We start from the raw sequence: 23,015 nt of genomic DNA on the forward strand, positions 1-23,015 counted from the left end.
TTAAAAGGATAAGATTCAGTTAGTATGGTATTTATTAAAATTGTAACAATTGAATATAATATATTATAAGATTGCCGCTTCTTATAAAATTTAAATATTTATAATATTAGAATTATTATAAAGTTTAAATGTTTAATATTATTAATATTGCAAACGTTTTATAAAGTTTAACCTTTATAAAAGTTGAAATATTTTTAATATCTAAATCTTTTATAAAGTTTAAATATTTATAAATTTGAAACTTCATAAAAGTTTAAATATTATTAATATCTTAAACGTTTTATAAAAGTTTAGTTTTTAAAAAAAATTGAAATACTTATTGTAACATCCGCGAACCAGAATTTGCATTTTACGGTTTCGACCGGTTTGTTTTGATTGTTGGCTGGTTCGGTTTGGTTTAATTAGAAATCCCTAAACCGACATATTTAAGAGGTGGGTCGACGAAAAAGGGTTAAGAAAAGTTTATTTTTGTCGCCGCTTAAGTGTTTCAGAGAGAAAAAGGAGACTTGTGAGTGTTCTTGAGTTTTGGAGAGATTGTGGTGGTTTCTGGGAAGATCTGTTGCTGGGATTGCATCAGAAGCTTGCTAGGAGTGTGTGATAGCTGTTTTTGAGTCAGATTCTCCTGCAAAAGAGGTAAAGGCAAAGTGTGATCGTGGAATCAAGGCGATGAGGAGGAGGATGTTCTAGAGGCTTGATTGATTGTGGTCTAGCTATTGTTAGGTTGCTAGTATTGAGTTGATAGAACATTGTAGGATGTTGGAACTTGGTTATTTCATTGTTAGTTTTGGATTATTGCATTGCTGGTTATTAGATTGTTATTGTTGGAATTCTTATTGGTTTAATGGAATTGTTTTGTTATCCGCTGTTGTTGATTGTGCTAGGGTGTTAGTGGATATGGGATCACTAGTGAATTAATATTAAAAAAAAACGGGAAGGGTTATTTCATTTTGGTATTAGAGCCTTTACGGTTCTAGGTCTAGGGTTCACTGTTGCTTTTGCTGTTTGTGTTTAGGATTTCATGCTAGAGTTGATTATGTGAATTAGTCAATTGTGTGTGGCATGATGTCCTAGAACATCATCTTCGAGCCTGCTTTGTGATTCCACGGTGAGTTGTGTTCTTTTGTTATTAGATTTATTTGTTGCTTAGCCTTCTATTCTTGGTGATACAGATGGTTAGAGGTGGGGGTGCTATTGGTCGCGGTCGTAGTCGTGGTCGTGGACGTGGTCGTGGTCGTGGTTGGGGACGGGGTCAGGTTCCCGAGGCCGGTGAGAGTGTGACCTAGAGCATGGCTAGTGAGGAGGTAGCAAAGTCACAGGTTCATCCTAGTGTGTCTGGAGACCAGGCTGGTTTGGGTGACGGCAGGGCGGATGGGCCCAGTGTCGGTCATGGTGTTGCCCCAGGTGTGAGGGTTGCAGCGGAGGATGCTCCAGGCAGGGAGGATGTCTTGATGGGCTTGCTAGCTCAGGTTTTGGCGCGGCTTCCAGCAGAAGTGCCGCCAGTGGCTGGTGGGCAGGTTCTAGTAGTGCCGCCAGGGGTTGGTGGGCAGGTTCCAGTGGTGCCGCCAGTGGTTGGTGGGCAGGGCCCAATGGTGCAGCCTGTGGCGGGTTTGCAGGCAGGTGTGCAGTCAGGGGCCGAGATAGTAGATGCTCAGTATGTGCAGATGATGGTGCAGCTGCAGCGAGTGGGAGCGGGGTATTTCTCGGGAGGTACGGATCCTAGTGTAGCGGATGAGTGGAGAGAGCGGATGGAGGATCTTTTCCGGTCGCTTCGGTGTCCCGACCAGTTTAGGGTGGATTTGGCAGTGTACTACTTGTCAGGTGATGCAGGTGTGTGGTGGAGGTCGGTGACAGCTCAGAGGGTGCAGCGGGATATGACTTGGGTGGACTTTGTGAGGGAGTTTAACTCCAAGTATTTTCCACTGGAGGTTGTTGATCGCATGGAGGCACGGTTCTTGGGGTTGACTCAGGGGGACCGTACAGTGCGGGAGCTAGATACAGAGTTCAGTCGGCTTATGGGGTATGCAGGCCGGGCTTTGGAGCCAGAGTCGGCTCAGGTGCGGAGGTTCTTGTTGGAGATCAGCTAGGCGTGCAGCAGGGTGTGCAGCCGGTGGGTTGGATCGAGCCGCCATCGCGGGTGTACTCGACTGTGGAGACCGGTGGCACCAGTGCAGGAGCGATCACAGGGACCTTGTCGGTGGGCAGGTTTATGTCCCACGTTCTGTTTGACTCTGGAGCAACTCATTGCTTCATTACTCCGGAGTGCGCAGAGAGCGCTAGTATCAACGGAGATTCTGGTGAGAGCACGGATGTTGTCAGGGTTGCAGGAGGGAAGTTCCTGAGAGTCTTCGGTCGAGTGAGAGATGTAGAGATTCACATTGCGGAGGAGTCAAGGCCGGCAAATTTGATTATCAGTCCAGTGGAGTTGTATGATGTGATTTTGGGTATGGATTGGTTGCATCGTCATGGGGTGCATTTGGACTGTTATAGAGGCAGAGTGTTCTTTGAGCGTCCATAATGGAAGTTGGTTTTTAAGAGAGTGAGACAAACCTCGGGGAGTCTCGTGATCTCGGCTGTGCAGGTTGGTAAGATGACCGAGATGGGGCGTGAGGCCTACTTGGTTACAATTTCGATGCCAGAGTCAGTGGGGCAGTCTTCTGTTGAAGGTATTCGGGTTGTTGAGGAGATTGAGGATGTGTTCCAGTCGTTGCAAGGGTTACCACCATCTCGGTCTGATCCCTTCACGATAGAGTTGGAACCGAGGACAACGCTGTTGTCTATGGCGCCCTACAGGATGGCTCCAGCAAAGATGGCAGAGCTGAAGAAGCAGCTGGAGGATTTTTTGAGTAAGGGTTTTATCCGTCCTAGTTGTTCACCGTGGGGAGCACCGGTGCTGTTTGTTAAGAAGAAGGATGGGAGTTTCCGGATGTGTATCGACTACCGGGGTTTGAACCGGGTCACTGTGAAGAACAAGTACCCTCTCCCGAGGATTGATGAGTTGTTGGATCAGTTGAGGGGTGCTACTAGGTTCTCCAAGATTGACTTAGCATCGGGTTACCATCAGATTCCAATACATGAGGCAGATGTGAGGAAGATTACCTTCAGGACGAGATACAAGCATTATGAGTTTGTGGTGATGCCATTCGGTTTGACAAACGCGCCAGCTGCGTTTATGAGATTGATGAACAGCGTGTTCCAAGAGTTTCTGGACGTGTCAGTCATCATTTTCATCGACGACATCCTGGTATTTTCCAAGAGTCCTGAGGAGCATGCAGTACATCTGAGAGCAGTTCTAGAGAAGCTGCGGGAGCAGAAGTTGTTTGCCAAGCTGAGTAAGTGCAGTTTCTGGTAGCGTGAGATGATTCTTAGGCCACATTGTTTCAGCAGAGGGAGTTTCAGTGGATCCTGAGAAGATTCAGGCCATCAGGGAGTGGCCGAGGCCGCAGAGTGCCACTGAGATCCAGAGTTTTCTGGGGTTAGCGGGTTACTACAAGAGGTTTGTTCCGGGTTTTGCGAGTATGGCACAACTGATGACTAAGCTTACAGGGAAGGAGGTTCCATTTGTGTGGTCACCAGAGTGTGAGGCGAGTTTTGCAAGTCTCAAGCAGATGTTGACTACCACACCGGTGTTAGCACTGCCTGAGCAGAACGAACCTTACGTTGTGTATACAGATGCTTCTGGAGTGGGGTTCGATTGTGTGCTTATGCAGCAGGGGAAGGTTATAGCCTACGCTTCATGGCAGTTGCGGAAGCACGAGGCTAATTATCCTACTCATGATTTGGAGATGGCAGCAGTAGTATTTGCTCTGAAGATTTGGAGGTCTTATCTGTATGGCGGGAAGGTACAAGTATACACGGATCACAAGAGTTTGAAGTATATTTTTACTCAGCCTGAGCTGAATTTGAGGCAGAGGCGTTGGATGGAGTTAGTAGCAGATTATGATCTGGACATAGCTTACCATCCTGGTAAAGCTAATCTGGTTGCAGATGCCTTGAGTCGGAAGCGGGCGACTTCGGCTCAGGAGCAGGATATGGAGGCGTTGGTAGGTGAGATTAGTGCATTGAGGTTGTGTGCTATCTCACAGGAACCTTTGTGTTTGGAGGCAGCTGATCGAGCGGATTTGTTGAGCAGGGTACGGATAGCTCAGGAGAGTGATGAGGGGCTGGTGAATGCCTCTAAGGCTGCGGGTTCGGAGTATCAGGTCTCTACTAATGGGACTATCCTTGTGCATGGATGGGTTTGTGTGCCCAAGGGTGAGGATTTGAGGAAGGAGATACTGAGAGAGGTTCATTCGAGCAAGTTCTCTATTCATCCAGGAGCGACCAAGATGTACCGTGACCTTAAGCGGTATTATCACTGGGTCGGGATGAAGAAGGATGTAGCCGACTGGGTTACGAAGTGTGATACTTGCCCATTCCAGAGTGGAAGTGGGATATGATAACGATGGACTTCGTGGTGGGATTGCCTGTGTTGAGGACGTTTGATGCGATTTGGGTCATTGTGGACCGTTCGACTAAGTCTGCGCACTTTGTGGCCATCAAGAAAGCTGATGGAGCAGCGTTTTTGGCCAGGAAGTACGTGAGAGAGATACTCAGATTGCATGGTGTGCCTGCTAGTATTGTGTCTAATAGAGATTCCAAGTTCACCTCGGTGTTTTGGAGGGCTTTTCAAGCAGAGATAGGCACGAAGGTGCATATAAGTACAGCCTTCCATCCTCAGACGGACGGTCAGTCGGAGAGGACGATCCAGACTTTAGAGAATTTACTGAGGATGTGCGTGTTGGATTGGGGTGGACATTGGGCAGATCATTTGAGCTTGGTGGAGTTTGCTTATAACAACAGCTACCAAGCGAGTATTGGGATGGCTCCTTAAGAGACATTGTATGGGAGGTCGTGCCATACACCGTTATGCTGGACTCAGGTGGGGGAGAGGAGCATTTATGGTGCGGACTTTGTTCAGGAGACCTCGGAGAAGATTCGGGTTCTGAGGCTGAACATAAAGGAGGCTCAGGATCGGCAGAAGAGCTATGCTGATAAGAGGAGAAAAGATCTTGAGTTTCAGGTCGGTGATAGAGTGTATCTCAAGATGGCCATGTTGCGGGGTCCGTACAGGTCATTGACAGAGACTAAGCTAAGTCCGAGGTACATGGGTCCGTTCAGAGTAGTCGAGCGGGTGGGACCAGTGGCATACCGGCTGGAGTTGCCTGAGGTTATGCGTGCGTTCCACAAGGTATTTCATGTGTTGATGCTAAGGAAGTGTCTTCACGAGAGTGATCAGTTGTTGGCTAAGATTCCTGAGGATCTTCAGCCCAACATGACCTTGGAGGCGAGACCGTTGAGGGTGCTCGAGAGGAGAGTCAAAGAACTTTGGAAGAAGAAGATTCCTTTGATGATAGTCTTGTGGGACTGTGGTGGACTAGAGGAGCAGACTTAGGAGCCCGAGGCGAGGTTGAAGGCAAGGTTTAAGAAGTGGTTCGAGAAGCAGGCCGCGACTTGAGCTTGTCTAGCCGGGTCCAAGTTCTAATTCGTGGCTGGAGCAGGTACGGAGTATTCCAGCCCATCTCTCTTGATACTTGGTCGCTTAGGAGTGGTTGGTTGTGCGACTAAGTACCAAGATGAGGTGGTGTTCGGGATGCGGGTTGATGGCTTGGATTGTTGTATCTTATTTTTCTTATGTATTTTCGTTGAGGTTGTAACGATTATGACATTTTTGAGATTAATAAGATGAGTATTTTTCTTTATGTTTGATTGTTGTTGTCATGGGAAAAGGAGAAATAGCTCGGGTTTCTATTTTTGGAAAGTTTCCATAAATAGAAATTTCCACAAAAAGGAAGTTTTCAGAGCTAGGAAGTTCTAAAAGAGGAACTTTTTTGTGGAAAGTGTTGAGGTAGATCTAGTCGGGAGATACTCGATAGCATCAGATTTGTTTGCTCAAGGCCGTGGGGGCCCAACTCATGTGATACTGATAGCTCGATGGACTTTGTGGCCAGAGAGTGGGAGTGGTATGTTGCTTCGGATGACGATCCGAGAGCGCGCTTTAGGGTGACGACCCAAGAGCGGGATATTTGAGACTCCCTGGATACCGTAGCTGTGAGCCGCGGCTTGGCAGTGAGCCGGTATGTCTCGAGGGTTGCGACTCGAGAGCGAAGGGAGTGTGTGTGAGTGACTTCCTGGATGTCGTAGCTTGAGGCGGTTGGACTGATAGCGAGCCGACATGATTCGTTGGTTGCGACCACGAACGGGGGAAGCACTGTGTTGTGAGCAAATAGCGTTTTGGATGTGAGTATATCGGCTAGAGGGGGACCTCGGGGTTTAGTCAGAGGTGTGCGGGCTGTTGCGACAGTTGCACGGGAAACCTTGGCTGACGGTATTCAGTCCAGTTGGAGGACGGGCGGGCCGTGATGACAGTGGCACGGAGGTCCTTGACGAATGGACGGTGCTGCGGGATTCGAGGACGAATCCTTATTGGTGGGGGAGAATTGTAACATCCGCGAACCAGAATTTGCATTTTATGGTATGAGTGTCGATCGACACCATGGGTGTGTCGATCAACACCATCAATTCCGGTTTCGACCGGTTTGTTTTGATTGTTGGCTGGTTCGGTTTGGTTTAATTAGAAATCTCTAAACCGACATATTTAAGAGGTGGGTCGATGAAAAAGGGTTAAGAAATTTTTCTTTTTGTCGCCGCTTAAGTGTTTCAGAGAGAAAAAGGAGACTTGTGAGTGTTCTTGAGTTTTGGAGAGATTGTGGTGGTTTATGGGAAGATTTGTTGCTGGGATTGCATCAGAAGCTTGCTAGGAGTGTGTGATAGCTGTTTTTGAGTCAGATTCTCCTGCAAAAGAGGTAAAGGCAAAGTGTGATCGTGGAATCAAGGCGATGAGGAGGAGGATGTTCTAGAGGCTTGATTGATTGTGGTCTAGCTATTGTTAGGTTGCTAGTATTGAGTTGATAGAATATTGTAGGATGTTGGAACTTGGTTATTTCATTGTTAGTTTTGGATTATTGCATTGTTGGTTATTGGATTGTTATTGTTGGAATTCTTATTGGTTTAATGGAACTGTTTTCTTATCCGCTGTTGTTGATTGTGCTACGGTGTTAGTGGGTATGGGACCACTAGTGAATTAATATTAAAAAAAAATGGGAAGGGTTGTTTCAGCTATAATATTTAAACTTCTTATAAAGTATGGGTTGAATGGTGATTGCGGTCGGGACGGAATAAATTTATCTGCATACTAAATCGTTTTTTATTTACCATTCATCAAGTATAGTCCATAGTCGTTCAGTCTAAAAAAATAGAATACAACCACTGTAAACCAACTTAGAACGGTTTTTACGTTCAAATAGAGTTGGTCTATGGCGATTTATTGTCCTCCCTAAAAATACAGCGGACTAAGTCGCTGACGGACTTGCCACCCCAAAAGCCATCACCCTTCAAACCCTATAAATTTTTCTAATATTTATTTTCTTAAATATTTATAATATATTTTGAAACTTTTTAAAAGTTTAAATTGTTTAAAATTTGTTGGGTCAATAAATTTCTTTTCTTGATATTTAAAAAAAAAAAAAAGAATCAAGCATCCAAAGAAATTTTTATCAAAAATAAAGATCCCAACAATGTAAATTATTTTGACCAAATTAATTATAGCTTTTTATTTACTTAATTTGACAAGTTTGACAATTACACATATCATATAGTTATCATACTTTTACATCTTTATTTCCTTATCATGATTTTTTATAGTTCATTTGCAGTGGAGAATGTCGAACAGGACGACTTCAACCGTTTATTGTCTAATGATTCTTTAAGTTCATTTGTAGTGGCAATGATGGCACCTAATGATTCTTAGAGTTGATCTTCGGTGGCAGTGATGGCACTTGATGATTTTTAGAGTAGATCTTCGGTGGCAGTGGTGGCACCTGATGATTCTTAGAGTTGATAATCAGTGGCAGTGGTGGAACTTGATGATTTTTAGAGTTGATTTTCGGTGGCAGTGGTGGCACATGATGATTCTTAGAGTTGATCTTTGGTGGTAGTGGTGGCACTTGATGATTTTTAGAGTTGATATTCGGTGGCAGCAGTGGCACCTAATGATTCTTAGAGTTGATATTCGGTGGCAGTGGTGGCACTTGATGATTTTTAGAGTTGATCTTCAGTGGGAGTGGTGGCACCTGATGATTTTTAGAGTTCATCTGTGGTGGCGGTGGTCGTACCTGATGATTTTTAGAGTTCATCTGCGGTGGCAGTGGTGGCACATAATGATTCATATAGTTTATTTTCGGTGGCAGTGGTAGCACTTGATGATTTCAATTAAAACACTACTATTGCATTAGATGTGTAAAATCGGTAAAAATCAAACTAGATATTTGATATTAAAAATGTAAAACTATCTAATTAGATGATTTAAAATATTTTCAAATTATATGAAGTACACAATGAAAAGAGCAAGAACGGTATGAGAACTACTAGTTTCATCTTTGAAAGCATATTTCTTTTGAGTATTTTTTTGTTTTGTTTTATGGAAGAGTAATGCATGCTTCTCTATATATATACACAGTTTCGTAGTTATCCATTGGTAAGAAAAATATGTTGGCAAATTGATTACATAAGCCATTAGATTAGCTATGCAAAATATGCCATTAGTCATTAAAATGTTGACATATTTACAACTTAATGATTTCGAGTTCAAATAAAAAATTACAGTGAAGTGACCTTAGTGCAGTGGCCAATGGTAAGTCTTTAATGCACAAGACAACATCACACCCGGGATCGAGTCTCACTCCCTACAAATGTAGGGATTTGGCTAATGGGCCGACCAATTGTGGCCCAATGGTTGACAAAAAAAAAATTACAACTTAATGATTCACTATTGGTCACTGTCTAATTAACATTTTGATGGCTAATTGTAAATATGTTAATTGTTTGAAAATAAAATCTTTGATCAAAACATTTACTTTAAATTGTAATAAATATGTAATACATGTTAATTGGGAAAATTAAAAATAACTGATCTTTTTAGAAAAAGTTGTCCATCTATACTTTATCTAGATCCTTTATTTTCAATATATAAATGATACTTTTTGAGGATAAACTTTTTAAAAAAGATCATTTATTTTCAATATATAAATGAACTACTTTAATTGACAAACTTTTTAAAATAATATAATTTATTTCAATATATAAGCATGTGTTACCTTGTATTTTCAAAAAAAAATGCTTACAAAGATGGCGATTGAAACCCCGGTTTACGGAGAACTTTAAAATATTTGATTTGGCCACATATGTCACCAAAGTCCACTTATCTTCTCTGTCAAAAGTCATGAGAGAACTCCACGGTTAAGCAAGTACGTTGAAGTAGTTTCAAGATGGGTGGCTTTTTGTAAAATGACCGCCGAAACTGTGCAAGTAAGGATAACACACAGAGAAGATCATGTGGTGATTCATAGGATCATATATGGGTGGGCCTTGGATGTAACAATCCCGTCATCAGATATGGGTGGGTCCACGGGCCAGGAGTGGATGTAGGGTCCACCAATAGAGGTGGGCCTAAGATTGGGAGTAGACATTGAGCCTACTAAGTGAGTTGACATTATGGGTGTTACAAGTGGTATCAGAGGCGAACTCAGACGAGTGGAGTCAAGAAGGCTTACATCATCGGGGTGACAGTCTTAGTACGCAACAAGGACGTCACGATCTGTTATTAGTGGTAATTTTGACACTCTGGTTTGCGGAGATGTTTAAAAGATTTGATTTGACCACCTATGTCGCCAAAACGCACTTATCTTTTTAGTCACATGTCTTAAGAGAACTCCACAATTAGCTTATGTTGGAGTAATTTCAAGACTGGTGACCTTCCAGAAAGTGATTGTTAGAATAGTGCAGGTGAGGAAAACACACCAAAAAAGATCATATGTTGACTTTTAGGGTTAGTAGACAAGACTTTAAAGTCACAAATTGGCTGTTGGATATGGGTGGACCCTTGGGCCTGGAGTGTACATAGAGCTAGCCTACTACGAGAGCTGACCAGGGGAGGTCACAAAGATGGTGGTTTTCATGTCATTTTTGCTCATTCTTCCATTGTGTTCTTCAACTAATAAGAGAATTTTTTTAATCATCTAGTTAGATAGTTTACATTTTCAATATTAAAGATCTTGTCTACTTTTTACATATTTTACACTTATAATCTACTAATATGGTTGTTTATTGAATTCACCTTTTCTCTTTTGGAGTTTGGAGAGTGCCATGGAGATGGTGTTCCTCACACCGTCTAATATTTAGTAAATACGCTAATTAATATCATTAACTAAAATGCATTTTTAATTATCTTTGATTGGTAATCTATTTTTTCATTCATTTCAAAATACATATATGATAATTATTATGAAATTTGTCACCACACCAATAAAGTAAAGTAGGTATTTCAAAAATAATAGACTATTTAGAAACAAGACCAAACTCAAACCACAAGCAAACAATAAGCGGTTGGGGTCGTTTTGTGTGAACACCGCCACCCCTGATGAACAAAGAATAAATGGTTGGGGTCATCCTGTACGACCACCACTACCCTAGAAAAATCATGACGATGAAAGAAAATAACTTATAATATGATAACTATATTATATGGGTAAATGTCAAACTAATTAAATTAAGTAAATAAAATGCTACAATAAATTTGGTCTAAGAATTAATCAATTGTTTGAATTTATTTATTCGTAAAAATTTGTTTGAATCCTTAATTTTTTTTAGTTATCGTGGTAAAAAGAACAATTCTTGGGTTCACTCCTAAAGTGAACCCCTTTGTTCACTTCTCCTTAATTTAGCCAATAAGAATATGACATCTAATAATACATTTAAGAACCTATTTATTCACATCCTTATAAAATAAAGAAACAAAATCTGTATACGTTATTATAAAATTAAAACTTAAACCGCTTATTTATAAACCCAAACCGATATATAATTTCATTCTAATTGTAAAATCTAAACCCTAACCATCTCATTTGTAAACCCAAACCGACATATAATTTCCTTCTAATTGTAAAATTTAAACCCTAACCATCTCATTTGTAAACCCAAACCGACATATAATTTCGTTCTACTTATAAAATCTAAACCCTAACCATCTCATTTGTAAACCCAAACCGACATATAATTTTGTTTTAATTGTAAAATCTAAAACCCTAACCATTTCATTTGTAAACCCAAACCGACATATAATTTCGTTTTAATTGTAAAAACCCTAACCACTTCATTTGTAAACCCAAACCGACTTATAATTTTGTTTGAATTGTAAAATCTAAACCCTAATCACATTATTTGTAAACCCAAACCAATACATCATTTTATTATAATTGTAAAATCTAAACCAAGCCAATATTTAACTTTTCTTAAAAAAATTATACAGAATTTGTTTTCTTAATATGTATTGCTTTTGAATTTGATTTTGATTTTTTTTTAAAACAAGATAATGTATAAAAGATTCTGATTGGTTGAAAAGAAAGAAGTGAACAAGAAGGTTCACCCTAGGAGTGAACCTAAGTATTTCTCTAATAATAAAATACAGTTTTATCTACTTAATCCTATTTTTCCTTATAAGTTATTATCACACAGGTGAAGCAGACAGCAGAAACTCAGGCTGCTTTCTCTGCAAGAGAATTCCACAGAGGAGGCAGAACGGTTTCGAGGCAACTTTGCTAAAGGAAGATTCTGGAAGCGATTTAAGATCACTCGGGAACGAAGGCAATGCAAATAAGGTCTCTGGAGCGAGGTTTAAAGTCTTTCGGTTGCAGCATTTGCAGAACCATAAAGGTGCTGGTGGACATACTTGCATTGAGACACAACACCTCTCAAGCTTGTGGCTTTGATCATGTCTCTCTTTGTCTTTGCTCTTCTTCTTGTTTTGGTGTGAAGATTCGCAAAAGGCTTCCTCTGGTGAGTGGAAATTGACTGGCGCTTTGCAATAAGGACATTTCTCTTCCTCTAATCTAGTTTCTCTGCTATTGCTTGATCTGTGATGAATTAGATACATAGATGATATGAATTTGAAACATTCTAGTATCTATTATTACTAGAAGAAGAAGAAGGTATGTAAGATAATTACCTAATTAGGCTAGATTTCACTTCTGAGGAAAGGGTTTGTAGCTGACTAGGGACAATATCATGATTGATCTCAACCCATTGTTGGAACTGAGCCAATCCAGCTGGACGCCAATTCCAAGTGGAAGGTGAAACAGTACCCTGAGATGACTTTGCTATTAGATAAGCCGAGAAACTGAGACCAATCAGTCTTTCCCGGAGTTCTCGTTCGCTTTCTTCAAGCAGTTTGAGCCACAGGTCAATCTCCTCTTCATTGTTCGTTCTCTGACCTTGCAGTTTTCTGTTGACTTCCTCCGTTTTGAGCTCTGATAACATTACACGTCTGGAGATTACATTGAGAATATGTAACAGCCTGGAAGGAACAGCAGAGAAGCGTTTGGAAATCTTTGGCACCAGATCTTCCATGGGGATATCAGCATGGAATCCAAGGTATGACACAGAGAGCCATTTGGTTAATACCAATTCAACAAACTCTGGCATTGATTGTTTGAACGCCAGCATTGCAGCTATCATATCCCAAAGAACTAGAGGCTTATTTAAATCTTTGAATTCTTTCAATGACCAGAGAAAATTAGTCTCCCAATAAGCAAATTCATTCTTTGAGAAACCCAGAATAGCTTCGGTTACCATCTCTGAAGAATCTTCGGACTCACCAGATTGTTGTGCACCATTCCAGAGGAATTCTACAGCAGCCTTCTGCGACCTGAAGTCAAGAAAGAATGTACACTCAAGTTTTGTAACGAGCAGGACACAGAAACGCTACTTAATGAATGAAAATCACCTGGCTTGGTACATCGGATTCAAGAGTTCAACGTTAAAGCTGCGGACCTGCAAAATTTCAAGAGAAATGTTGTTTTCTAATTCTGAAAACCGTTCTAGCTATAGTCACAGATAAACAGATTTCTGGGAAGATCATACCAAAGCAACAGCAAGGTTTCCAGGGGACAATGCCACACCAAGGCATGATAGGAAATCATCAGGAAACTGCTAAGTATTTTTTCATTGTTTGTCAAGATAAACTAAAGATAAACAAAGAGACAATATTTAAAAAATTACATAGTGACGTACATCAGTCGTGCTACTGAGACCAGGAGTGTTTGCAGGAATTGGCACTTCAGAGATGGTATTCTCACATAATATCCAGTTCCGGACATAATTATCCTGCATATTACAAAAGAGTAGCAAGTTATAGCTAAGAAGAATATGAGAGTAATTGATAGATCACAATGTAGCTCCTAGCTTAGGTTTTTTGGGTCAAAAACTCATGGTTGTTTGTCTCTCATAAAACAAGCAGTACAAAAGCTGTGTTTACAGAGAAGAAATATAATACCTGACTGCAACTGTACAAACAACGTCCATCATATGACCAAGCTAGACCTGTAACCTAAAAGAGAGACATATGTATCAAAAAATGGAACACTTCTATTGTATCTTATAAAAAATTAAAAAGGTCATAGTAACAGAATAATGACTTACCACATGGTTATGAGCATTAGTTGAAATAATTTGTTTAATCTTTCTTGTAGATAGTTCACACTTCCATACTTCGAAAGAACCAGATCCTTTGCCGATTGCCAAGTGCATTACATTATAATGGTTGCTTAGAACAAAAGAAAGCGTTGAAACCTGAACAGGATTCACCGCTACAACCTATAAATAGGCCGGAAAATATCAAAACACAAAACCTTTAGTGTTCGCTCGATGAAAACAGCCTATACACTCGAATAGAATGCAGTTAAAGCGAAAAAACGGACTGAACCTCATAGTTTCACAAACAAGGAAATAGATACATATGGAGTCAAAAACACAAGGATCTACAGACACAAAACGCTATATAAATCAAACTTTACTTACAGAAAAAAACTACAAAACGGATCAAATTCAGGATGGTCTCAATCACAATCAACTCAGATGCTATACTCAAATCTGTTCTAATCAGAGACAAAGTAGAACACATAAGGAAGAAATAAAAAGTATTACCTGTTTCAATAGAAAGAATGAAGATTCATAGACCTCCCCAGATTTTTGCAAGTCTTCTGTGTTGCTCACCCAAATTTTTACACTGCAGAAAGTGTGGAAACAAATGGACTAAAAAGTGTTAAAATAAAAAAAAAGATTCCATTGAGAAGCATATGCAAACGAATGGACATTAAAATGGCTTATTTCCAAGAGTGGGAAGCTCAAAGAATTTCTAACACTTATCCAATCACTGACGACAAAGTTTTGTTATGGTTTACAAATATTCTTTTATTTCTTGTAATATAACACTAACTTACCTACCATCGCAACTTCCAGTAACCAACACCACTTGCGGATTCGAAGAATCACAGCCAGAAATTCCCCAACTCATAGTTGAAACCCATGAGCTATGGGCTTGAATTATAGCAGTAAGTTCCACGACGGGAGATACATCGCTACGTTCAATGTGATAGCATTCAGGTGCATGAACTTTCCATATGGAAACGCTACCGGACTTTGAACCAATTGCCAAAAGAGAGAATCTTAACATATTCTCACAAGAACTTCCTGATGAAAATCTTAGTAGAGATGACCAGGCGACGGAAAGGGAGGATAATAATGCCTCACGAGAAACATATGTTTCTGGACTTATCTCTTCACTGAAATTTTTCGGAGCTTTAGGCAAAGAATGACAATTTTGGCAATTGCTTGCCTGTTTATATACTTCAATCTCAAGTACCTGGGAACATAACGAATCGAGTTAGATATGAGTACAATGCAACAATTTGATTCTTACTAGATGACACTTGGGAGTAAGAGTGTCAAAACTTCTAAGAAACCTTAAAGGATTCAGGTGGTATTCAAAAGCATGACAAGATTCGAAATGCATAGAAAAACACGCACACATGTTCTTCTAAAAGAATATTGGAGGGAGTTACAAAATATAAACAATATAATAATTTACATGATGGAATGACATTGTTCCCTATTAATTACTAATCCTAGCAAAAACGAGTTTCCACAAGAGACAAGGATAAGATACAATCTGCAGGAACAGAGTAAGAATCTGAAAATTGTTTCAGAAAACACCAAAAAGGTAACATAAATAAGTTGGAGGAGTAATGATAAAAAAATTTCCATAGAAATACACTACAGCAGAAAGAAATTAGTGAAGAGATATGAGCAATATACATTATGCTGTGCTTGAGTGTCTTGCTTGGAACATGATGCACGATCTGTATAATTCTTTTCTTGCAAGTTGCTAGAACGAAGTCACAGATGAAAGTAAGTTAGTAAAGTGATCAAAACAGAAAAAAAGAAGATTATTTTTTTTTTTTGTTTCTCAAACCTAGTATGCATCTGAGGAAATTTACGAGTGAAAAAAAAAATGCTCTTTACATGTTGTTTGCGCTTGTTTTTCTCCGCTTACGTGTCTTCAGACTTGAAATCCTTTCATCCTCTTCATGGTGATGTTGATCCTGTGATAAAAGAGTTGTCCATTAATAACTGATAACAAACGATGTTAACATGAGTCCTTACCTAAATGTAAAGGTGAGAGTACGAAGTAAAACTATCTACGTATCCCTTATAGACAAATATAGTTCGTGGGAGTAGTAAACTGTCCTTCGCGGTGATAATTTTTTTACTGAAAAGTGGTTAGTTCGGAGATACTCGTTACCTTAGATGATGAAGTAGAATGACTGTTGGACTCTCCAAAGCTCATGCTTGATAGATTCTCATAAAGCATTTTAGATACATCAACAATCTGCGAAAGAGAAGAAAGCAACTGTAATGCATAAGTTATTATAAAACGCAAAAGAAATTTTACAACCTACCTCAATCCACTCAGCACAGAAGTCAGAATATGGAGGTCGGTATAGCTTAACCCTTCCTTCCGCTGTACAAACAGCCAGTAAACACCTGAGCAGATTTATTTAAAATCAACAATTTAGGGGAATAGAGACTAAACAAAAACTGAACATGTTACAAGAAACTATAAAGATTAAGTATAATACCCGTAGTTTGGAGACATTCCTATATCAGACCATGAGAGAGATCGAGCACAGGGATGTCTTTCCCGTTTTAAACTCGAAGGCAAGAGTCCACCAGTCAGCAAATCTACAAACACATTATCACTTAAATTGTTTATCCCAAACTCTGAATGATCTAAAACACAAAAAAACAAATGTCTTCCTGAACACTGAACACAGGCAAAATATTGAATTTTTTTTTATCTGCAAATCTGAATTGGCACATACGAAGTCAACTCAGCTTTGATCGAAAACACAGAAACAAATAGAGATTTGATCTGCAAAACACAGCTTCCTGAACACTGAACAATTGCAAAATATTGAATTTTTATCTGCAAATCTGATTTGGCACATAATAAAGGCAGGATTTTGGAATCTGATCTGAATTTTCATAACACAATACATCAAAATTCTGCAATTTTAAAGAATCTGTCACCACTTGATTCTGTAAATTAGACATTTCATAATTGAGCTTCTGTTATGTAACAATGAGCACTGAAAAAAACACAAACCTTGAGAACGAACACGGCCAATCTGATAAGGCTCAGCATCAGGGATATTGATCAATCCACGAGGTCCAGCAGGCAAAGCCGGATTCTGAACAAAATTAAACAAGTCTCTTATCTTATAAAAAAAAGACTCAAACTTTAACCTCAAAGAACGAAGCAGAAGATACGTACAATGATAATAACGAGGTGACCAGCAGCGACGGCGATCAGATTTTCCGATGACCAAGCCACGGCGTTAGGATACGATGGTGAAGTAACCAATGAAGCTTCCTGGAACCGCGACGCCATTCAAATTCGACGGAACTGAATTTTGGAGGGAAACAAAGCTTTGCTTATAGCTTAGCTTTGACAACAAAACTGGATTCAAGTACGGAAACCCTAGTTCGAATCGCAGTGACGCAGATGTGATCCCTCTATATTTTTTTTTATAATTTCTTTCAGAGATTTTTATTTTAAAAAGTCAACGTGTTCTCTAGAGATGTTAAAACGACGTCGGTTAACAATCTGGGCTTAGCCCAAATTATTTGAGTCCACTAAACTAAAACGGAGACATCAGTTCGAACCGCAGTGACGACGAAAAAAATAAACTAATACGGTGTCGTTTAGCGACATAGGCCCAAATATGTAAAAACTTAGAAAAATTAAGGGTTTTGAAGCCGCCAGGGAAAAATATTCGCCGTCGCCGATGTCGGGAAACAGAAGAAACTGAAGCAATCTAGTACAACTCGACGAGTCTTTTCCCGGTGAGTCTGAACTTACCGAATCATAAAGTTTTCAAATTTCTTTTTGATTCAATAGTCGTTATCCAAATTCTCTGGCGGTGAAGGCAGCACAATGAAGCACACATTAGTGAAGATTAATAGGAGTATATATAAAACTTGTACTCTTCCAATTGCATTGGCGTCGTATTTATGAGTTTGTTTGTTTGTTTTTTTTTTTTTTTTTTTTTTTGTATTAGGAAAGAGTAGATAGGGGTAAAAACAATGGGAATCATAGAACAAGGAACAATCTCAGGTACCTTGCCAAGCAAGGAGGCGTTTGTTGTACACTTCCCTGGCTACCCATCTTCTGTTTCCAAAGCCATTGAAACCCTTGGAGGAATCCAAGGAATTACACAAGTAAATCTCTTAGCTTTTTCTTTAAAGACTCTTCCTTTTTTTACTGAAATTGTTACCATCTGCTAGTTATTAGAGTCTATATGCTGTTACAGTCTTTGGTATATGCATCCATATAGCTCTAATCAACACAAAATTTCATATTTTTCTTGGTTTAGTATCAAGCTTTTGTTAAAATGTTGCACTATTTATTCAGTTTTTGAGTCTTTGTATAATTTGGTAGGCAAGGGAATCGATTACAAACAAACTTGAGCTGCGTTTCCGGCCTGAAGATCCTTATGCACATCCTGCATTGGGTGAACAACGTCCTTGCAATGGTTTTTTGTTGAGAATTTCTAAGCAGGATACTAAAAAACCTGAAAGCCAACCTGTTCTTGCCACTAGTGATGGATCTTTAGAGGAAGCTAGTCCAGCTTTGTGTGCAGATATTGTAGCTCATGTGTCTGAATCGTTTCACTTTGATGGTAACAACTTACCTGCTCTTGTTTTTTTTGGTTCTTATGCATCTGAAATTTTTCTTCTACATTAGAGTTGACTTGATATCTTAGTGTTTCAATATTTTCTCCTATTATTCATTTTCTAGGCATGGCTGACTATCAGCATGTTATTCCTGTTCATGCGGATGTTGCGCAGCAGAAAAAGAGAAAGTGGATGGAGGTGGATTCCCTTGCAGGTGACACTTGCATTTTAGTTTTTCCTTTTCTATTTATTCCAAATATCTGGTGTGATCACTCCCCAATCATATTGCATTCATGCAGGCAATACTGATTTGATGGGCTTGGCTGATGAAGATGTAATGATGTTATTGCCACAGTTCTTCGCACCCAAAGATATACCAGACAACGTAGCGTAAGATTCCACTGCCTTTTTCTAATTCTTTCAATTTTCTCCTTTCTTATTAGGTGGCTTAAGCCGTTCACTTAGTTTTGGAATATGTTAGTTATGGTTGAAAGATGAATAAAAACATAAATGATTGAACTGACTTCAGTTATTGTGCTAATTTTAGTTTTCCTGTGTGATTTCAGGTTGAAACCTCCGGCAACAAATGGTCCCAAAAAGAAAGATGATGCAGAGACTCAGAACTATTATGAGGTAAGATGAGGAAATGGAAAAATCCGAATTTTCTAAATAAACTAAACGCTGGCTGTTAGTTGCACCATAAAATAAAAAGTAGACTGTTTGGGAACAAATTCGACTTCTATCATCTGATCTTCATCGATAGGGACATACCACTGTTGTCTAGCTGTAACTAATTGTCTAGTTGAGAGTCTTAATTTACTGATGAGGAAGTACTGGGATTGCCTTGATGGGTTGGCATTTTAAAACCAAATTTACAATTGGATTTCGGGTGCGAAGAAATAGGTGGATTAATTTCTACTAAAGAATTGTCATAATAGTCGTTAATTCACAAAAAAATATATCTGAATCCTCAATCCTGCTAATGCAGTAGTTATAGATTTGAAGCATGTAAAATACTCTTATGAACCATCAAGCATACATGATTCGTTCTGCTCCATTTTCGATATTGATAATGCCGTGAAAATTTCCTTGTAGTTTATTTCGTGTTGCTATTAGCTAATTGATCTTTATCATGGTATGTTCTTTTATGATGCAGATTGATGTTGGCCCAGTATTTGCAATTGATTTCAGCGTTAAAGATATCCTTTTTTTGTATGCTACTTCTTTCAATTCTTTTTTTGACACTTTCTCTTGTGGATGAGGCGAGTAGTAGAGCCGTGTTTGCTTGGTCTGTCCTTAGCTTTCTTCATACAGATTCCAAAGAAACTAAATTGGGAAGACTTTGTTTCTCCCAGCTCCTTCCACTGGCAATGGCAAATATGTGTGTCTGCATTGTTTGACGAACGGCCTATATGGACAAGGGATTCCGTAGTTCAACGACTACTTGATAAAGGTCTGAAATGTACACATCATATGTTAAACAGGTGAGACAGCTTTTTAATGCAGGTTGCGTATACTCAGGGTGTTTTTAGTACTACATTCATTAACTTGGCGTGAACTCTTGTAGGTTTCTTCTCAGGGCTGCTTATTATTTCTCCAATGGTCCGTTTCTTAGGTTCTGGATTAAAAGAGGCTATGACCCACGGAGTGATCCTGAGTCTCGTGTGTGAGTTAATATCTTAAGAAATTGATTAATGTATTCTTGCTGCATGGTTTGGGACATGTTAGGTAAAATGGTGATACACACAAATGGGGGCGTAATGATTAATTTTGACATGTATCTCCATTGAACAATTGTGTATCAGATATCAGAGAATGGAATTCAGGGTTCCACCTGAATTACGAAGTTATTGCGATGCCAATGCAACTAACAAGTAAGTCTTTTTTTATTCAGGGTTCCACCTGAATACTCTCCATAGCATTCTAAGATAATTGTTGTAGGATTGTATCCTAGATTTAGCGTGATTTGTTGGGAAATTTGCAACTGAACCATTTGATTAATGAAGAGGAAAGTTTGATTATATGTTATTTTCTCTTTGCTACAGCTCAAAGCCAAGCTGGAGCGACATTTGTGCTTTTAAGATATTTCCTTTTAAATGTCAAACCTTTCTGCAATTATTTGAACTTGACGACGAGTACATCCAGCGAGAGATAAGAAAGCCTCCTAAGAAGACTACTTGTAGCGTGAGTTCTCAGCTGAGCTTTTGTTCATGAAGTCAATACCCATTATTAATCATGGTCTTTTGCCCGTTAGGTGAAAGATTAAACGCACACAAGCTGATGCATCTGCACCAATAGATAAACTTTGGCAAGTTCTAAAGTTTATGATCTGATTTGTTTTTTGTTTGCAGCATAAAACAGGATGGTTCTCTGAAGCCATGCTTGATACTTTGAGACTCCGCGTAGCTGTGAGGTTTGTGTCTGTGTTTCCTGAGCCAGGGTTCGAAGATGTATTTAAATATATTCAAGAGGAGTTTGAGAGGTCAGAGAAGATACAAATTCAGAAAGAGACACTTAAACCATCTCTAGTGAAGCACCAGGAGGCTACTAAAGGTAAGCTCATCAGTAACATTATGTGTTTCATTTCTTTGAACGTTATAGGAAGTTTGTGTGGTGTACGTTCACCGGATTCCTTACTGTATTAGACCCTTCTACCTTCGCGTTTCTAGACACTATTTTTTGGGAGTCTATCAAATCTTATAGAAATTTAGTGGCCTCAAAAAGTAAATTTGACAGCAAAAACTGGTTGATCCTACTTCTCTACGAGTATGTGCTTACACAAACAGAATATTGTGTAACAAGAATTCTGTAATTAGTTAAAGTTCTAAACTAGTTTTGACACATTCCGCATGTTATGCTTATTGTCTTTAGTCATGGAACATGTTTTCCTTGATGACTCTGAAGTAACAGCTACTGAACATTATTTTAATTTGCAGGTGCTGAAGACATGGAAAAGTGTAAAAGTGTAAACGAAGATGTGGATGCTAATGTTAATGAGGATGGATATGATGAAAACCTGCAAGACGAAGAAGAGGAAGAAGAACTCGATATGGTAATATTACTGTAAATGAACTTTTTGTTGTTTCTTCATCCGGTAGGATTCACCGTTTCTATGTTCCTATTCTTTTGCAGGCTGCAGGAGACAATGAGAAATCTTTTGATTCCCATGGATGTATCCTTCAAAGTTTATCCTTTTCTTGAGTTTTGGGAATTAAGACCAATCAATTAAAGCTCTGTGTTTGGTTCTAACACCGTTTTGACTCTCTATTTCCTTAGATTTTCCTTAACTATTAAAAGATCTTGATAGTGAGAACAGCTCCAGGACGTACCTTCAAGGTTTATTTGATAGTTTCCCAACCAGTGAACCTGGTTTATATGGGGACCTTGCAGTTGATGATGGGAGTGATGGAGAGTTTCAGATATACGAGGAAGAATCTGAAGGAATGTATTCCATTGATGATAATAATGATGAAGAAGAAGAAGACAATGATGACGACGACTGATGAGTAAAAACGAAAGATCATCAGTTCACACCACAGGTACTGTTTCTTGTCCTTTATCCATAACTTGATCAAAAAATTGACAACGAAAAACGCAATCTTGTGGATTCTCATCTTTGAGCATTTTGGTGTAATCTAGTGGGATTGGTAATTTTAACAGTACTTTTGTTGTTGTTTCTTTTGTGATGTTTCAGGTGAAGTAGGCATTGTTCTTATGAATCTTCTTCGTCCAGAACTGAGACCTCACCAGGCCTCAGCTCCATCAATTCAATTGGTTGCAAATTGCAGCTAAATGTTTAAAATGGAACTCTGTTTTTTTTTTTTGGTTTTCCCAGAAAAAAATTAGTTGTAGGTTACATATCAAATTTTTGAAACTAATTAAGGTGTTGACTGGTTCTCCCGCAAACGCAGCGTTTGCGGGTGGTAGCGGTTGCTAGCGATTGGAACCAATCACACAAACCGCTCCCAATCACTCCTAATCGCTCCCACCGCTCCAAACTACTGAATTTCAAAAGCTGCTTCCCGCAAGCGTTTGCGGTTGCGGGCGATTGCGGTTAAAATTTTTTATTTATTTATTTTTGTAAAAAAAACTTAAAACAAATCAATGATTTTGAATTTTTTTTTTGTTATATTTTCTATCTAACCATTTTACTCATTAAGGATGGGAGAAAATGAAGTACGGATACGATTGCAGAGATATAAAATAAACAATTAGAAGAAAATAATATTTCAATTAACAATAACCCGGAAAACTTGATATAATTTAATGGCACATCGCACATAAGTTCAAAAAAATCTAAATAAATATAATATTTCATCTAAAATTTTAAAAAATAAGATTATTTTTGAAAAATATTAAAACAAATCACCAGTGACGCTTCTCAATTCTCACTTGATCATTCCTACCGATGCAACTACTGACCTACGATCTAAGAGAAAAGAGAAAAGATTTACGATCTAAAGCATATGTTTTGTCATTTATCAAATTACTTGAATAAATTTTTGGTGAAAAGCCAAATGCATAAAGGAATATGTATTTCAATATGATTTTTTTTGAATAATTATTCTTTTAATAAATTTTAGTTATAAATAAAGTTTAATAAAAAATTTGGTGTTTTTAAACATTTATATATTAGATATCACATTTATTATGTTCCAACCGCTATTGCACCCGCTGGTCAACCAGTCGTAAACCTCCCGCAAACGCACCAATTTTAAACCGTTAAACCAATCGTTCAAAACGCTTAGTAACGCTTGAAACCGCAATCGCCCGCTTCCGCAATCTCCCACAACCGCAACCGCAACCGCGGCGTTTGAACCAGTCAGGCCCTAAAGAAAATTACAGTAGAA

The 23,015-nt window shown here is 39.0% G+C and overlaps 3 protein-coding genes across 3 annotated transcripts; 2 read left to right on the forward strand and 1 right to left on the reverse strand.

Annotated features, from left to right (window-relative positions):
- The first annotated feature begins 1,586 nt into the window (after positions 1 to 1,586).
- Positions 1,587 to 3,760, forward strand: LOC147946028 (uncharacterized). Its single transcript, XM_087509460.1, has 4 exons — positions 1,587 to 1,948; positions 2,203 to 2,395; positions 2,579 to 2,700; positions 3,670 to 3,760. The coding sequence occupies exons 1-4, from the start codon at positions 1,587 to 1,589 to the stop codon at positions 3,758 to 3,760; spliced, it is 768 nt and encodes a 255-aa protein (XP_087365586.1).
- Positions 3,761 to 11,403: 7,643 nt separating this feature from the next.
- On the reverse strand, positions 11,404 to 17,045 carry LOC104780763 (uncharacterized). The gene is made up of 16 exons (XM_010505295.2): positions 16,763 to 17,045; positions 16,595 to 16,679; positions 16,068 to 16,170; positions 15,888 to 15,972; positions 15,731 to 15,817; positions 15,451 to 15,530; positions 15,244 to 15,313; positions 14,370 to 14,791; positions 14,074 to 14,155; positions 13,570 to 13,743; positions 13,424 to 13,477; positions 13,162 to 13,254; positions 13,012 to 13,077; positions 12,875 to 12,921; positions 12,098 to 12,796; positions 11,404 to 12,005 (listed from the first exon to the last, which is right to left on the reverse strand). Exons 1-16 carry the CDS (start codon positions 16,877 to 16,879, stop codon positions 11,600 to 11,602), a joined length of 2,670 nt encoding a protein of 889 aa, XP_010503597.1. The 5' UTR covers positions 16,880 to 17,045; the 3' UTR covers positions 11,404 to 11,599.
- Positions 17,046 to 17,215: 170 nt separating this feature from the next.
- Positions 17,216 to 22,294, forward strand: LOC104780764 (uncharacterized). The gene is made up of 16 exons (XM_010505296.3): positions 17,216 to 17,334; positions 17,550 to 17,709; positions 17,930 to 18,170; positions 18,290 to 18,379; positions 18,465 to 18,555; positions 18,732 to 18,798; positions 19,322 to 19,364; positions 19,478 to 19,649; positions 19,733 to 19,831; positions 19,971 to 20,039; positions 20,211 to 20,349; positions 20,517 to 20,718; positions 21,102 to 21,217; positions 21,298 to 21,337; positions 21,463 to 21,704; positions 21,860 to 22,294. Exons 2-15 carry the CDS (start codon positions 17,575 to 17,577, stop codon positions 21,666 to 21,668), a joined length of 1,710 nt encoding a protein of 569 aa, XP_010503598.1. The 5' UTR covers positions 17,216 to 17,334; positions 17,550 to 17,574; the 3' UTR covers positions 21,669 to 21,704; positions 21,860 to 22,294.
- The last annotated feature ends 721 nt before the right edge of the window (positions 22,295 to 23,015 follow it).

The sequence above is a fragment of the Camelina sativa genome, chromosome 4 (genome assembly GCF_030686135.1).
Source record: "Camelina sativa cultivar CO46 ecotype springtype chromosome 4, ASM3068613v1".
NCBI lineage: Eukaryota > Viridiplantae > Streptophyta > Magnoliopsida > Brassicales > Brassicaceae > Camelina > Camelina sativa.

Coding starts and splice junctions, on each gene's coding strand:
- LOC147946028 (XM_087509460.1), top strand. CDS start 1,587: ATGGTGCAGCCTGTGGCGGGTTTGCAGGCAGGTGTGCAGTCAGGGGCC. Junction 2,396..2,578: donor TTGCGGAGGAGTCAAGGCCG/GCAAATTTGATT, acceptor TCGGCTGTGCAG/GTTGGTAAGATGACCGAGAT. Junction 2,701..3,669: donor GAGATTGAGGATGTGTTCCA/GTCGTTGCAAGG, acceptor TTGTGTATACAG/ATGCTTCTGGAGTGGGGTTC.
- LOC104780763 (XM_010505295.2), bottom strand. CDS start 16,879: ATGGCGTCGCGGTTCCAGGAAGCTTCATTGGTTACTTCACCATCGTAT. Junction 15,973..16,067: donor GGAATGTCTCCAAACTACGG/GTATTATACTTA, acceptor AAATCTGCTCAG/GTGTTTACTGGCTGTTTGTA. Junction 15,531..15,730: donor ATTCTACTTCATCATCTAAG/GTAACGAGTATC, acceptor CTTTTATCACAG/GATCAACATCACCATGAAGA.
- LOC104780764 (XM_010505296.3), top strand. CDS start 17,575: ATGGGAATCATAGAACAAGGAACAATCTCAGGTACCTTGCCAAGCAAG. Junction 18,799..19,321: donor AGACTCAGAACTATTATGAG/GTAAGATGAGGA, acceptor TTTATGATGCAG/ATTGATGTTGGCCCAGTATT. Junction 19,832..19,970: donor AGTGATCCTGAGTCTCGTGT/GTGAGTTAATAT, acceptor ATTGTGTATCAG/ATATCAGAGAATGGAATTCA.